We start from the raw sequence: 12837 nt of genomic DNA, 5'->3' as shown, positions 1-12837 counted from the left end.
CTTCAGCCATGCCTCCAGAGTCATTTCTCACTTACCTCCACACCATGCCCCCTCACCTCTTTCTACCCCCTTTTTTTTCCTCCCCCATTAGAATTCTCTTCCCTTGTTAGAATATTAGGGCAGAGGGGCAGCTAGGTGGCACAGTGGATAGAGCTCTGGCCTTGGAATCAGCAGAACCTGAGTTCAAATGTAGCTTCAGACACATGACATTTACTAGCTGTGTGACCCTGGGCAAGTCACTTAACCCCAACTGCCTCACTAAAAAAAAAAAAAAAGAATATTAGGGCAGAGGCTGATTTATTTGCTTTATTTGCATCCTCTAGACTTAGCACAGTGCCTGACAGAGTAACTACTTAAAAATGTTTTGTCTTCCTATAGCTTCAGTTTTGCTGGGCATAGGACACAGTTTACCTTCTCATCTATAACAACCATTTCTCATTTGTTACAGAGCTGGAATTAAGCAGACATCATATAATCATAGATTTAGAGGTACAAGGGAACCTTCAAGTCATCTAGTACATACCTCACATTTTACAGTTGAGAAAACTGAGGCTCAGTGTGGTTAATTGACTTGCCTAAGGTCACATTAGTTGTAAATAACAAAGCCAAGATATGAACCCAGGTCCTCTGATAGCAAATTTAGCAGTCTTTCCACTACACAATGATGATTGTGAGAGATACTTGTCCTAAACTTTAGTAATAATTGCTATTACACTTTATTTACAATTCAAGAGTAGAGGTCATTCAATAGAGTTAAATCATGTTTATCAACTTTCAGTTGTTTGAATACCCTGTATTTATTTATGCATTGTCTCCTCTACTACATTACCCGTTTGGATGAGATGACTTCATCTCATTCATTCCCCTCACTGGACAGAGGAAACCAGCAATGGAAGAATGGTAGTCATTTGCTCAAGGTTATTGACAGATTAAGTACTAGGCTCAGGTTTCCTGGCTCCTAACCTAATATTTTTATGAAAGAATAAGCCCCTTCTGGGCAAGGACCATTTATTCTTCTTGTATGTATCTTTTCCTAGCAACTAACACATGCTTATATACAATAGGTGCTTAATAAATATCTGTTGACTGGCTGGCTGAATGACTTGCTTGAAAATAACAAAAGAGTCTCAGCAAATAGTTGAGTATCCCAGTCTCCTCCGCTGTAAAATGACTGAGCTGGGCTAAATATTCTCTAAATTTCCTTCTGGTTCCACAATTCTGCAATTCTATGATGTTTATGCTGGTGTCCAGGCTACTTGCGTTCTTTTAGAGACAACTTTATCACTTAATTCTCCATCTCTAACTGGCTACTTCTTTGAGTCAGTGACAGTAGTCTTAAATAAACAGAGCCATAACTAGCAAACAGGGCTTTATCCCAGGACACCAACATCCAGTGGGGTGTGCTCTCTTCCCATGACAACTGCTATCCCTGTACCTGTTCTTAAGATCATCCACCCCTCCAACTATAGATTTTCCAGGAGACAACTGCCTCTACTAACCTTATACATTCACAGCCTGACAGCCCACCTAGTATACCAAACCTGACATCAGGTCGTCCTCTACATGATTATTTTATCCTCCCCTCTCCTACTCACCCCAGTCATTTTTTGATACAGGTGAAAACATTTGTAGTTACAAATATGGGTATAAAGTACAACTCAGTTAAGAACTGGTATGTATGCCAATGGATTTCAGGTAAATGGGTGTCAGTTTCAGCTACATAGTTATGTAATATTGGCAACCACTAGTTAAATGATAATTAAAATGTATTCAGTTTTTCGCAACTATTCACTGCATATGTGTTTATGGGCAGCCAATTGTAACTCTCCCTATTCTGATGATGTAACTGAAAGTCATCTATGGACACTCATCGTTAAATTGAGAGTTCCTTGAAGGAAAGAACCCTCTTTTTGAATCCCCAGAGCTTAGCATAGTATCTGGTATATAGTAAGCACTTAATAAGTGCATATTGACTGACTGACTCAATTTTATTAATGATGAAACTGTGAACTGTGTTTCTAGATATTAAATGAAGCAGAGAAGCTTATCTTCTTATGTAGATTAAAGGCACAGGTCAGCTTTCATAGTGGGGAGAAAATACTTAACTGAGTGGTAAGGTATGTGTGTGTGTGAAAGAAATGAATGGAACAATATCAGCTCATGAGGTTGGTCTGAAAAGTGTGGTTAAATGTCCTGAACCTTCATAGACACAGCTAGATATTATTATGTAATAAAAAGTGAACTGCCAGAGACTTTTAAACAATCCCTCATATCACTGACAACAGCATTACCTCCAGAATGATGGTAACCACTTAATAAATGTTGGTTGACTGACCGACAATTTTCTCTCTACCCTTATCTCTTCGCAAGAATTCTCCACTTTGCATTTATATTTCAATCTCCTGATAAGAATTAGTCATTCCACATCTCCAATGTGCATTCCTTGCTTATTCCTCGCCTGAGACTATAAACAAACTACCCTCCCTACTCAGCATCCTCTCTTCCCTTTTCTCCATGTGCATCACTTACTTAAAAGTCAAATTGATAACCTAATGCCCTCTAGGAAATGTTCCCAGCTCTGATTACTGGATTACTACTTATCCTCCTAGGACTTAATCATTTAATTTTTACTGTAGTATTTTTCTCTTGTTTCTACATTGCTTTGCAAATGTTTTTCTTCTCTCTCTCTTTCTGTCTCTCTCTCTCTGTCTCTATGTCTCTCTCTGTCTGTCTCTGTCTCTCTCTCATCATAGCTCCCCAGTTAGTGGGGATTGCTCCTCAAAGGTTAAAAAAATGTCCCCCCTTCCCTCTAAAACACCTGGTTCAGGGCTCTGCAGACTGGGGATATTCGATGAATGGTGTTTCAGGGTAAAGGATCCAGCAGTAATTCAGGTCCCTTTGCTCACCTCATTCAACTTGACCCAGTTGAAAGACTTCAGAGGATGGGAAGGCTGAGGGACACACTTCTTCCTGAGGGGAGGGCAGCCACTAGGGAGAGAGGCTACAGGAGGGGGCATCCCCATGCCAAAGCAAGGGGGTGCCCCTGGAGGAGGGGGAGGTCCACCAGGTGGAAGAGGTGGGGGTGGGGGTGGAGGGCTGCAGGAGAAAGGCAGGGGAGGGGGGGTTGGAGGCAAGTCAATGGAGTTCTTGGAGGAGGGGATGGGGAAGGGGCCTCCTGGAGGAGGAGGGGAAGACAAGGTACCAGTGGGCTGAAAGACAAAAGGAAATCAAAGTAATCAGTAACAGTGGTGTCCATGACACTCCTAACTTCACTTCTGCCCTTGCATCTTACACCCATTCCCACCCTCAGCTTTATACCCACCCTAACCCTCATCATTTTCTCTCTCCCCTTTAAACCCTGACCTTACTCCTGAATTCACCCTTACCCTCATGTCTCTCTCTCTCCAGTTCCAACAAACACCCAAAACACAGATAAGAAACCATATAAAGACAGGCACGTACATAGCATAGATATGGGATATTCATATTTATAAGAGACATAGACTCACATGAGGCTGCATATGTGCAATGCAGCCTCACTGTTGTCTCCAGGGCTTCCTTTACTCTTTTCCTCAGTTTTAGACTTCTCCCAATCCTCCCCTTCCCCCTACTCCAACCCTAACCTCCAACCCTGCCCTGCCCCCAACACACACACACACACACACACACACACACACAAAATCACACACTTGTAGCACTATTTAGCCTCCTCCATGGGACCTGGTGCACTCCTCTTTCTCATCCCCAGCCCTGGACCATCGACGCTGGCGGCGCAGTAAAGGTGTGTGTTGGAAGGGATGTAAACAGCCTAAAACTCTTACCGAGAACTCACTAAGCTGAGCCACCAACTCTGCCAACTGTCCCCGGGCTTGACGCAGCTCCTGGGACTCTCGAGCCAGTTTGTCCTTCATCTTGTTCAGAGTCTTCATCATCTCATCCTTCTCTATGGTCTTTGTCTCACATTCTCGCTCCTTCCGCTCTAGTCGGCTCACCAGCTCCATGTGCTCTGGGGGGAGCAGGGAGGACCAGCAGGGAGAGGGTGGTCACCATCATGGCAAGAAGGGTTCTGGAGCATGAAGTGACTGGGGTGGGGAGGAACAAAGCAGGACTGGGCAGACATACTTACCTTTTCGGAATTTCTCAGCCTGATCTCGCCATTGATTGACTTCATTTTCATTGACTAGCCTGGGGAAAGAAATTATCTTTCACTTGCTGACAGTCATCAAAACTCATCCCCTTCCATTACATCTACTCAACCCTTAGTCTGTCCGTCTGCCCCTCTAGCTTGTTCCCCCCTCCAACCAGCCCAACTTCTATCCCTTCAGCCTTTCTCTTTCCCCCTAAACTGTTTACAGAATCCCCCCAGACTGGTCATATGATTTTGCAATCCATCTCCTTAGGTTCCAGTTTGCTTCAAATTTTCATTATATCATCCAACTCATAGTATTCTAAAAGATTAGAATCAGGAAGAATATTGGAGATCAGTTCTCGCCCAACCCTCTTATTTTATAAACCACGTAAGTAAGGCCTAAAAAGATTACGTAACTTGCCCAAAGTCACACAGCAGATTAGTGTCGGGGTTGGAACTAGAAAATGGTTATCTTAGTTCTACTCTCACCTGTTCTCCTCCCCCACAAATTTTATTTTTTAAAATATCCCACCCTCTGTTTCCCATGTTAGCTGGAGTCAGGATGTTTGGGGAAGGGGGGTAGGAAGACTGTTATGGGCAGAGATGCTAGTCTTTTGGCCCAAACCGGTTCCAAATTCTCAGCTTCAGTGTTAGTGCTAGAGACTTGAGTGAATTGTCCTCTACCCTCCTCAATGCCCCAACAGTGAGGCTCATTTTGGTTAAGCTTCCTAAATAGAGAAATACAGCAAACTCTCGATTATCTGTGCTAATGAGAAGTGTGGCACAAAATAATTCAAAACTTTGGATAATTAAAATAACCATTTCTACTTGGCTTTGAAATACACAGCATAAATTATTTTAAGTAGATTTGCTCCCCTAATGATATTTGGCTCAGGCTAATACTAAAATATGTCTGTATTGTTGGAACAGACACTGATTGATGGTGTAGAAATGGCACCCAGAAACATATTGGGAGAGGAGGAGAGATAAAAGGAAGTCAGTCTGGAATTAAGCATTTCTTGTGAATAAACCTCAAAGTGGATAATCGAGAGTCAATTAACATCTTACAGACTACTTAGAGGTTGTTGGCTTTGGGAAGAGAAAGTTGAGATTTCATGGATGGAAGGGGTAGAGCGGGGTAGGGAGAAGAAGGAAGGGAGAAAGGTCACTGCTGCTCACATCTTGATGATATTTTTGACGTTGAAGTTCTCCAGGGGTGCCAAATCAGGGTCCACGCCCCTCTCATCCTGTAGGACGATCTGCTGGAGGATCCGATCAAGGAGCTGCCAATGATGGATGCTCCCACCATTCCGCTTATCTGAAGGCAAGGCAGTCACTGTGTCTTTACTGAGCCCCAGGGGCTGGGTCCTGGGTATCACAGCCTGGGGCACAGAGTAAAGAGCAGACACAGCCCCCCACTGAAGAAGGGGATGTGGTCTGCACTTTGGGGAAGCTCCCAGTCTAATGGGGGGGAGATCAGAAAAAAAATATATCTCTTGAAAATTCATAAATCTAATCAACTCCAATTGGGGAGTTTATCTCCTGTGGAATTTTAAATCCCCAGGTCCATCTCTCACCACTCCCCTAGCTAGGGCTAGCTCCCTTAGCTTTCTGTTAAGTGTATGTTCAGATAAAAGAAATTCATTTTCACATGAAAATTCATTTCACATTTCAAATGAAAGCATATTTAGAAAGGTGAATCAATTACAAAAACCGTTATGATACACAATGAATTCCAAAGGAAAATAAAAATGAAAAATAGATTGTGCTTTGAATTATTCATGCCACTACTCCATAAGAACAGACAATTGAGAGATATATATTACACAATATTACAGAAGAGTAGGGGTCACTGGCCGTGCTTGTGGGATGGAGAATGAGTAGTGTTATTCAGGGAAGGCATCCCAGAGGAGGTGCCTTTAAACTATAAAGGCAAAGACAATGTCTTGTTTATTCAAGGGCCTAACATCATTGAGGCCACTGCTTTTTAGTTACTCAGTTATACCACAACCCCTCCTGAACCCTATTCTTGGCCTGGCTGGACATGTGGTGATTTGTGTTGTGGTTGCTGTTTTAACATGTGTTGTTTTTTTTACACATACATACATCCCTCCCCATTTACAAGATGGTCACCTAATCTGCTTCTTTGAGTGAATGGATCCTGGGCTTCTTCCTGTGCCTTCCAGTAACTACAGGAAGAAAGTAACCTTGGGATCCCAGCCATGAAGACATATCATAGAATCTCAGGGATGGAGTGTGCCATAATATCAAAGTCCAACTGCTGCAAAGAATATGCAGATTCATCCCCACTGTCCCACGTGGGACCCACTGTCCCATGGGAAATAAACAGTCCCAAAAGACTTCAGAGGAGAGTAGAAACCACAAATAGTGTGATTAATTTGTATTCTTAGAATAATCCTATGGATGATGAAGACAGAAGTATGTGGGCAGGGAGAAAGTAGAAAAAGGGGAAAACAAAATGGGGAAATTGGTAAAGTTGGAGAAAAAAGATATCTTTAAAAAGATCTATCCTGTTTACCCAGCACGTATGTTTTTTCTTCCCTAACTGGAAACTGTGTAACAAAATGGAAAACCTGATTGTCAGAAGTAGGAAAATGGAGACTATCTGACCTTGGAATAAAAAGATCAAGATGTTTCCTTTCCCCAAGCACGAGGAATTAACAGTAGCTTGAGCTTCCAGAAATTTTTGATCCGTCCTGGTCTCCTAGAAGAGTCATCTAAATATCTTGCCAGTGAACCACACTTGTGAAAATGCTGTTTAAAAGGAGTGCCCTCTCCCATCTCCCTAAGCTAAATGTCTGGGGCCTCAATTGATGGAGTAGGGGGAGGCAGGACTTACAAGGCAGCTGTAAACAGTGCTGAAGCATGGAGAGCAGGTAGGGATATGCTTCTGTGTGTTTCAGTTTCCTATGGATCAGGTCAAACATCTGTGATGCACTCTTGGTATCAATGTGTACCTGATGGAAAAACAAAGTAAGGAAAAGATGAATGGGGACCCCAAGGAAGGTAGAGAGGGAGGGAAGAAGAAAAGGGAGAAGACTCTGGGTCTTAATTCAATGAACTCTGTCTGAGATACCTCCTCCCACCCAGGGGCCTCCTTCTGTGTCTCAATCTCCCTAAGCATCTCAGCATAAACATCCATAGATCCCATCTCTCACAATTTGCCTAGGCACAAGTAAAGGAGATCATAATTAACTGTTTGTGATCTGGGGAGCATTGTCATGAATAATCATATACACAGACAACTATTTGGCTTGGGAATTTATCACATATTTTTATGGTATGAATTATGTTTGGTTGCGATTCTGCCCATACTGACTGTGTAATCCTGTATAATTGATAGAACCTGTCAGTACAGTAGGCAGCTCTCTAAGAATTTAAGTTCTAAAGGAGGTGGATGCTGACCTATATTGGTAGGAAGTTACCTCACCTGGAAGTTCCTTATACTTATGAAATCACAGGTCCAGAGTCTACCTTGTCCCTATATTTTGCTGAGGTTGACATTAAAATGAGAATACATTTCCTTAAGTATGTAATCACAGGTCCAGAGTCTACCTTGTCCCTATATTTTGCTGAGGTTGACATTAAAATGAGAATACATTTCCTTAAGTACAAATCAGATAATGACAGGAAGACACACTCCAAGAGGGTTCTGTTGTTTATCAGAGTCATCCACATATTAGGTATTTGCTACTGATAATCCATAAAGTAGCCATAGGTAATACAGAGTTGATTCTATGTCTCTTTAAGAATGGTTGCCTTAGGGACAGTTAGGTAGCATAGTGGATAGAGCTCCAGCCTAAGAGTCAAGAGGATGTGAGTTCAAATCTGGCCTCAGACACTTGACACTTACTTACTAGTTGTGTGACCTTGGCCAAGTCACTTAACCCCAACTGCCTCACCAAAAAGCATGAAAAAAAAAAAGGTTGCCTTCTTTCCTTTGAGGACCTGAGTCTGTGGACACATGCTAATTCCACAGAGGGTTCTGGAAGAATCTGGACATTGTAAGCATCTTAGAAACAAGAATGCTAATAATACTCTATGTAGAATGCCCACTTTGGTGTACCATCCCTTGGGGACCTCTAGGGAAGCCATTTGGAGAGTTGATGTGTATTGCGTTTGAATCGCATCCTGGTGGACCTCACCATGTCAAATCTTCTGGCTAGTTCCAAGTCATCCTCATTCCGGACCATCTCAAAAAAGTCTAAATGCCTGGGCATGGAAAAGATAGAGAATGTCACAACTGAGTAGTATCTCATAGCAAGGAAATCAAAGTTAGATAAGATCAAAACACTCCTTTCAGCCAAACACTTACTCTCTTCCTCTTCCACATAGATGGGCAGAAAGTTTACTTTTCTCTGAAAGCAGGGCCAGTAAACAGGAAAATGGCCAAGCAGAAGAGAAACTAAAGAGGTTTTAAAAGACCCATCGGTCTTGACTAGGCCAAATTGTGAAGCGTCTAGCTTCTGGGTACCATAAGTCCCTCTCTGTCCCTCTTACTCGTAAAAGCCCTCCCAGATACTCATGAATACAAATGAATTGAGATACTCAATACTTATTCTAGGTCTACTCTCCTTGGGTTGGTACTTTTGTGCTTCTCCTCACCATCCTGAGTTTATTATTTTTAGATCTCCTCTCCTACTTTGAAATAAACAGGTCCTTCATCTTATCCGCTACCTGTCCAATATGGCGTTCTCATGCCTCCGAAGTTTGTCAATCACAGGCTGTATTCCCAACATTAGGAATTCATATCGCAGATGTAACCGAAACTCCAGATTATCCTTGAAAATAATTGGGACGGGGGTGGAATTGGGATGGGGTTGGAGAGGGACAGGAAGCAGAATCAGTATAGAAACATTTATTTCATTAGCTGGATCAGAAAACCACCATCACTTAATGCTTTCTTTACCCCTTAATGCACTTCTCACCCAAACTGTACCCCATATCCAATCTGTTGCCAAGTCTAGTCAATACTACCTTCATGACATCTTTCGTATATTCCTCCTTCTCTCCTCTGATGCTGCCACCATCTTGATGCAGCCACTTATTACTTTACCTCTAAACTACTGAAATAGCCTTCTGGTTGGTCTCCATGCCTCAGGTCTCTCTTCACACTAGTCCATCCTTTATTCAACCATCAAGTTGATTTTCCTAAAGGGCAGGTCTACCCACATCACTCCCCTATTCAATAAATTCCAGTGGCTCCCTATTGCCTCCAGGATCAAATAGAAAATCTTGTTTGGTTTTTAAAGCTCTTCATAACCTGGCCCCTTCCTACTGTTCCAGACATTTTATATCTTACTTCTCTTACTCTACAATCCTGTGACAATGGCCTCTTCACTATTCTTCAAATAAGACGCCCCTTCTCCTAACCATGTATTTTCATTGACTTTCTCCCTGTATAACTCTCTCTTCTTCCCCCTTGGTTTTCCTGAAATCTCAGCCATAGTTCCCCCTTCTACAACAAGACTTTCCTAATCTCCCTAAATTGTATATATCTTGTTTGTACCTACTTATTTGCATGTTGTCTCCCCCATAAGAGTATGAGCTCCTTGAGAGTAGGGGCTTTTGCCTTTTTTTTTGTATCTTGGTACACAGTAGGCACTTAATAAATGCCTGAAGACTTGACTTTCTTGTAATATTGCACAACACTTCCAGTAATATATATTCTTAGTCACTCCAAAAGTAACAGAGTCTCATGGAAACCCCTCCCAAAGGGGAGAGACAGAGGAAATTCAAACTCTATTCAATTTCTTCTAAGCCATTTAACCAGAATATAGAATGTATTACCTATATAACAGAATATATTACCTATACAACCTGTCTACATACTTGTAGAATGCATTATCTATGCAACCTGGACTTAGCCTACCTGGCAAAGCTAGTTCACATTCTGGGCTTCTGGGAGCTGAGTAATGTCAACATCACAAAGATAAGCCACTATCAGAAACCTCTCACACTTCTGACACTGTCCTGGTGGACTGGGTTAGGGGTGTCATTTATAAGGAAGGGAGTGGGAAGACTAACAATGCTGAGAACATGCCCTAGCCCCATCCTGGAACAAGAAGAGGAGAGGCTGCCTGTTTCATTTAGACAATCTGAGGCTCCACTCTCAACGACATTATGGCTACTTTTCTAATGGCTTTGTTCCTAAGACTTCAGTCAGTCTCAGGGACCAGCTCTAACCTTGAGATCTAAGAGCACTAAGGATTATTATATAATAGAAGATATCAAGATAACATGAGGTTTAGAGTTTATAGTCATATAAATCTCCAGAACCCAGTTCAAAAGCAGCAATATCACCAACACCTCAGAAAGTTCTTTTGGAAGGTTAATCCATGCCCCTTATTCTCCAGTATCCTTATAAACACCAATTCTTCATTCTTCAACATTCTCCTCAACTCCTGTTCTGCTCCCATTCTGGATTTCTCTTTGCTTTAGACTCTTCAGATATGATCATTTTCTTTTTTCTGATTCATGTGGCTTCCCCTCTAAACTCTCTCATTTTAATAACCTATATCTACTCCCTTTGCTCTAGTTAACTCATTAGGCTATCTTCTATTATTCAAATAACACTTTGGATCTCTCTGCTCTCTCAGGAAATTTTCCTGGATTAACTCATCCATCCATTCATCCATCCATCCATCCATCCATCCATCCATCCATCCATCCACCCATCCATCCAACCATGCATTCATCCATCCATCATCCATTTATCTATCCATTTATCTCTCTATCTCTGTATCTATCCATCTATTTTCTGGGATTAATTAGAAGAGACATTAGTGCCTTAACTTCTATCCTTCCTATCTATGGCCCCCCCTAATTTAACTGGTCTTGATCCATTTAATTTTTAACTTTATTCTGGGCCTGTTCTGACTAATGTTAACAGCAGAGAAGAACTGTTTATACTTGCTCTGTGAAGAATAATTACTTGTTAGTTTAAGTAAGAAGTTAAGTCTCAATCACAGCATTTAAAGCAATGTGTGCTGTGAAATTCAAGACATTTAGCATGGACTAAGATTTTTGAAGTCTAAATATTTAATTGTTTACTCACTGACTCTAATGGCTTTAATGAAGGCCAATCTTTTTGCTTAAAAGAAACAAAAAGCTAACATTAACAAAATTCATATAAATAGGATCTTATTTCTTGAATTGACTAATGGCTGATGCTAACCATTAGGATTGACTTCAATGGCAGATATGATAATATGATGGACCGTCCCCTCTTCATAGTGCCAGGATGGAGATGGGGACATCAGTTTTACATTTCACTTTTTATTTATATTTTACTTTTATCAGGCTGATACTTCAAGTAGTCGTATTTCAGAGGGCATGACTCTGGCCTATGATGTATCCAAATCTGTGACATATGTATTGTAACAGAATTGACCTGTACTTTGTGCTTGAACAACATTTTAATTCTGTTGCTTAACACAGGAAGAAAGTTAACACAAACTCTCTAAAAGTGATGGTGGTGATAGACATTGCCCAGTCAGAAGTCAAAGGTCGCTCCTTTGGCTCCCTACTCTACCCCAGGATTCCCTAAGGAAGTTGGAGGAATCTAATTAAGAGATCACTGTTCTCTGGAAGAGTGTAGGGATGTGGGAGGGAAGTGACCTACCTCTCCAGCACCAGCATTGAGGACAGCATTAATGAAGGACATGATGGCTGTCTTCAGATTCACTTCATCCCGGTAGCGCCCCATGCTTCGGTCCAGCTCATTCAACAAAGTCTGGGAAAGGAGAAGGGACAGGAGATCTTAGCACCTTACTAGCCCTGACTCCACGCCTGCTTTCACTCATGCTCTTCTATTCTCCTAGAATGTCCCCCCACCCCCATCCTGCCCATTGCCTTTTTAAAAACCTCTCTTAAAACTTATCTTGACTCATTCTGACCAAGACTTTACCTCCTCTTGCCACCTATCTTACGATATAGTGTTGCCATATCATTTTTTTTTTATCAAACTCTTTTATGTGTTTGTGTTCTGTGTTCCGTTTCTCCAACTGAGTTTAAGTTCCTTGAACACAGGAACCATTTCTTTTGTATCTTTCCTGAAATTCCTAATATAGGGTGCTATTCATAGCAGGCACTTGAAATTGCTCCAAAAATATACAAAACCAAAAAGAGGCCTGTGCTGGGTTTGGGGTCAGGTTGGGAGGGTATTAAACAGCCCTTGAGTATGAAGAAGAATACAAATAAATATCAGTTGCTTGAGATCCTGGACAGTTTTCTGTGGCCCAGAATTCTAGGTGATACTTGGTCTTCTATAAGGTCACTGGACTCTGGACTCAGGTATATCAGAGCATTCTTTGAAATATCTAATTTCAATGAAAATCAGGGCAGCAGAGTGGGGAATGTATTGACCCTTAACATTAGCTGTGACCAAGGGCAAGTCACTTTACTTTTCTGAGCATCATTTTTCTCATCTGTAAAATGAGGATAATAATATCTGGCATATCTGCTTCACAGTGTGGTTGCAAGGCTCAGGTGAAATAATAACAGTTAATAATAATAGCTAACAGTTATATAGCACTTACAATGCACCAGGCACTGTGCTAAGTGCTTTACAATTATTATCTCCTTTGATCCGCACAATAATCCTGAGAGGCAGGTGCTATTATCAGCCCCATTTTACAGATGAGGAAACTGAGGCAAAGATAAGGGTCACATAACTAGTGTCTGAA

At 41.6% G+C, this 12837-nt stretch overlaps 1 protein-coding gene across 3 annotated transcripts in view; it reads right to left on the bottom strand.

Annotated features, from left to right (window-relative positions):
- The window catches only part of LOC114053317 (disheveled-associated activator of morphogenesis 2), a 158173-nt gene that overhangs the window by 26328 nt on the left and 119008 nt on the right, over nucleotides 1–12837 (bottom strand). For all 3 annotated transcript variants that reach the window (XM_027876262.1, XM_027876261.1, XM_027876263.1), the window contains exons 7-14: nucleotides 11775–11885; nucleotides 8828–8931; nucleotides 8296–8362; nucleotides 6990–7107; nucleotides 5309–5447; nucleotides 4127–4185; nucleotides 3822–4006; nucleotides 2907–3209 (exon numbers count right to left, since the gene is read on the bottom strand). In XM_027876262.1, coding sequence (XP_027732063.1) covers nucleotides 2907–3209; nucleotides 3822–4006; nucleotides 4127–4185; nucleotides 5309–5447; nucleotides 6990–7107; nucleotides 8296–8362; nucleotides 8828–8931; nucleotides 11775–11885 — 1086 coding nt within the window. The remainder of the gene's footprint in view (nucleotides 1–2906; nucleotides 3210–3821; nucleotides 4007–4126; nucleotides 4186–5308; nucleotides 5448–6989; nucleotides 7108–8295; nucleotides 8363–8827; nucleotides 8932–11774; nucleotides 11886–12837) is intronic.

This window comes from Vombatus ursinus, unplaced genomic scaffold (assembly GCF_900497805.2).
Source record: "Vombatus ursinus unplaced genomic scaffold, bare-nosed wombat genome assembly UNPS02014811.1, whole genome shotgun sequence".
NCBI lineage: Eukaryota > Metazoa > Chordata > Mammalia > Diprotodontia > Vombatidae > Vombatus > Vombatus ursinus.
Note: the sequence above shows the minus strand (reverse complement) of the source record. Positions and strands in the feature narration are given on the sequence as shown.